The sequence below is a fragment of the Pterocles gutturalis genome, unplaced genomic scaffold (assembly GCF_000699245.1).
Source record: "Pterocles gutturalis isolate BGI_N339 unplaced genomic scaffold, ASM69924v1 scaffold8251, whole genome shotgun sequence".
NCBI lineage: Eukaryota > Metazoa > Chordata > Aves > Pterocliformes > Pteroclidae > Pterocles > Pterocles gutturalis.
This window is the reverse complement of record NW_010102988.1, coordinates 1-3,710: the sequence shown is the minus strand read 5'-3', so window position 1 is coordinate 3,710 and position 3,710 is coordinate 1. Positions and strand designations below refer to the sequence as shown.

At 47.1% G+C, this 3,710-nt stretch overlaps 1 protein-coding gene across 1 annotated transcript; it reads right to left on the bottom strand.

Annotated features, from left to right (window-relative positions):
* Positions 1-1,282: 1,282 nt before the first annotated feature.
* PCDHAC1 (protocadherin alpha subfamily C, 1) lies at positions 1,283-3,688 on the bottom strand (the record flags this gene model as incomplete). The annotated part of the gene is made up of 1 exon (XM_010086511.1): positions 1,283-3,688. A coding segment is annotated over one exon (2,406 nt), but the record flags the coding sequence as incomplete, so codon positions are not given.
* Positions 3,689-3,710: the final 22 nt, after the last annotated feature.

Below are 3,710 nucleotides of genomic sequence, written 5' to 3'. Positions count from 1 at the left end.
AGGAATCTTTTCCAGAATAAGGGAAAACTTCCTAAAAATCACTAGTTGGAAATTCAAGAGGTACAAAAGGAAGTGCTATATAGCCCAACATGTATTTCATTATCCAAACAAGTTGCTCAAGCTACTCTTACATCCAGGTTCAAAAAGGAGCTGACCATTTACACGTATTTAAAAAGTACAATAATGATTTCAAAAAGGAAAATAAGTATAACGGTTACAGACTTAGGACAACATCTAATAATTTTAAGTTAGGATAAAAACAACTGCAGGAAGGAGATTATACCATGTCTGTCTAACATGGGTCTTGCATTCGCCTTAGAAACACCTGGAACAGCTCCTGGCACAGAGGACTTGCCTGGACAGAGCCAACAGCAGTTAGACACTGTCATGCCCACTAAGGAAATTCAACAGTCTGCAAGCAAAACATCTCAACATGTCACAGAAACATATAGATGACTCACAGCACCTATTAAAAATACAACCAGTGTTATTTTGCATATAAGAAAACAGAATCTTGAACAAGCGACACAACACCACCCAGCAGATCAGACCTGAAGACATATCTCACCTTGTAGCCCTAAACTGTGATCAAAGAAAGACACTTCCTCCTGCAAAGTCACCCATCAGGCTTCTGAGAGAAAACTAGCTTGGTCAGAGGCTCGGAAGAGAATTATTTTGGGTTCACGAAACCTATGGATTACTTGGAAAGAGAGTTGAGCACTATAAATGACATCTCCTGAAGAGGTGCTGGGTATGGAATTCCTGTTACTCCATCATAGGCTCACCTTGGGCATTGTAAAACAGCATCTTGGCTCAGCAAAATACTCACCTCTCAAGGAAAAAAATCTCAGGAACTGGGGAAGGGCAAATTAAAAATAATAATAATAATGATAATCACAGGCTCCATGCAGTGTAGATTAGAAACACCCAAGGATTAGAAACTTGCATGGACTCTTATCATGCCCCTACTCAGCTATCTGAAGACAACGGCTTGGCTTACAAGGTATTTAGTTTTCACTTACATCTTCTTTACCTTCAGTTATGCCTGAAGGTCTTAAATGTTTGTGGGGAAAAAATCTGTCATACAATGACTGTATCTCACCCAAAGAGATCTCGGCTTTAGCAAAGACGTATAAGGAACTGAAGTTTCCTCCAGGTTCCATGAAATGATGCCTGCTCTCCTGCAAATACCCTCAGCACCTTCTTCCACACCGACAGAGACCCAGTTTAGGTGCAAGGCCATGTGCCCAGGAGAAAAAAAGTGAAAGGAAAAAGTACTTACCACAAGGACAGCACTCAACCGATTACTTTGGACCTGCTGCACTTGGATGCAAGGTCCTGGCACTTGTAACCCTGAGCCACTGGGAACGTTCCCAGCATCGCTATTTGGGATGCTGCTGTTACTACGCCCAAGACCTACAGATGCCCTGTACAAGTAGGTATGAGTCAGTTTACCCACACCAGTGACCTCCAGCATGTCCAGTGGGAGGTGGGAGCTGGGAAGCATGTGCACACTGTAGCAATACTTTTCATACTCATCAGCTGGGCAGCAGCAGCCAGTCCGGCAGCGGCACAGCCGTACAACAGCAAGAAAGAGGAGGAATGTCACAAAGATGCAGGAGACGCAAGCAAGGGAAACGATCAAGTAGATATTTGTAGCACTGAGCAGTGGTGGTGGCTCCCCGCTGTCATCAAAGTCTGGCAGTGCCTGGGGCAGGGTGTCAGCCAGCAGGATGCCCACCGTCACAGTCGAGGAGAGAGGAGGATCCCCATGGTCCTTCACCACCACAACCACCTTGTGCTTGAGAAAGTCAGTGGAGCGCATGGAGCGCGTGGTGCGCAGCTCACCCGAGTGCAGTGCCAAGCGGAACAGGGTGGGGTCGGAGGAGTGGGCGAGGTGATACGAGAGCCAGGCATTTTCTGCATTGTCCTCATCATCCGCCACCACTTTGGTCACCAGGTAGTCCTCATCAGCCAGGCGGGGCACAACTTCCACAGCTACTGAGCCATTCTGGCTGGTGGGGTACAGGATGGCTGGGGCATTGTCATTCTGGTCCAAGATGTAAACATTCACAGTTATGGCAGCACTCAAGGTTGGTGACCCATTGTCCTTGGCTTCTACTTGGAAATGGAAGCTCCTAAGCTGCTCAAAGTCAAAGGCACGTTTTGCATAGATGCTCCCATTGGCCAAGCTCACAGACAAAAAGCTGGCCAGGGCACTGCCTGCAATTGTGGAATTCCTGAGCATGTAAGAGACCCGTCCGTTCTCCCCCATGTCAGCATCAGATGCTGAGACCTGGTAGAGAAAAGCACCAAATGGATTGTTCTCCTCCACAAACACATCAAAAGTGTCAGCACCAAAGACAGGGGGGTTATCATTCACATCAGAAATCTCCACCCAAAGGGTCTTCTGAGTAGCAATGGGTGGAGAGCCCAAGTCCGTGGCAGTGATGGTGATGTTGTACCCACTGATCAGCTCTCGGTCCAGAAGCCCACTGGTGACCAGGCTGTAGTAGTTTTCAAGGGAAGGCTTTAACTGGAAGGGAAGATTATCAGGGATCTGGCAGGTTACTTTCCCATTCTCCCCAGGGTCCTTATCCATAACACTCAGCAGAGCTATCACTGTGCCAGGAACAGCATCCTCGGGAATGGGACTGGAAAGGGATGTAACTGTTATCTCTGGGCCATGATTGTTCACATCAGTGATTTCCACCAGCAGCTTAGCTGTGCTGGACATGCCAAACACCCCGTTATCCCTTGCCTCAATGATCATCTCGAGGAGAGGTCTCTGAACAGCTAAAACACCATTGACTGTCACCTCCCCAGTGTGCGGGTGAATTAAGAACATTCGCCGTAGATCAGCAGAAGTAGTATTGCTAAATGAATACCTGACCTCTCCATTTGGACCTTCATCCAAGTCCATGGCATGCACTTGAACTACCAAAGTGCCACTGGGGGAGTTTTCCAAAATACTCGCCCTGTAGACTGAGTGCTCAAATTCTGGTGCATTGTCATTGGTATCCAGCACAGTCACAATGACTGAGACATCACTGGACTTCGGAGGACTCCCACCATCTTTGGCTGTAAGGACAAGTCTGTGAGTGGCTTGCTGCTCCCTGTCTAAGGCTTTCTTCAGCACCAGTTCAGGATATTTACTCCCGTCCCCGCGTGCCTGCATTTCCAGATGGAAATGTTCATTAGGGCTCAGAGTATAATTCTGGACACTGTTGGTACCTTCATCAAGATCTTGGGCATTGGGGAGTGTAAACCGTGACCCGGGTGACAGGAACTCAGGCATGTTTATATGATATTCACTTAAGGGAAAGCTGGGGGAATTGTCATTTATGTCCAAAATTTTAAATTCGATACTATAAAGCTCTAGAGGGTTTTCTAACACGAGTTCATAATTCAGAAGACAAGCAGACTTTAATTCACAAAGCTGCTCTCTGTCTATGGGCTCGTTAACAGACAAAGCCCCCGTGCTTGCATTTAGATTAAAATATTGCTTACTTGAGCCAGTGATCATGCGATATTTCCGAGCTGAAAGTGTAGCTGCATCTATTCCCAAATCCTTTGCTATGTTCCCAACAGACGCTCCACGCTCTGTTTCCTCGGCGATGGAATACACAACTTGCCCGTTCGCGGTGCAGCAAATAAGGCAGAAGACCATTAAATAGACCCGCATTCTTCCTCCCCCGGCTCACCTTCCC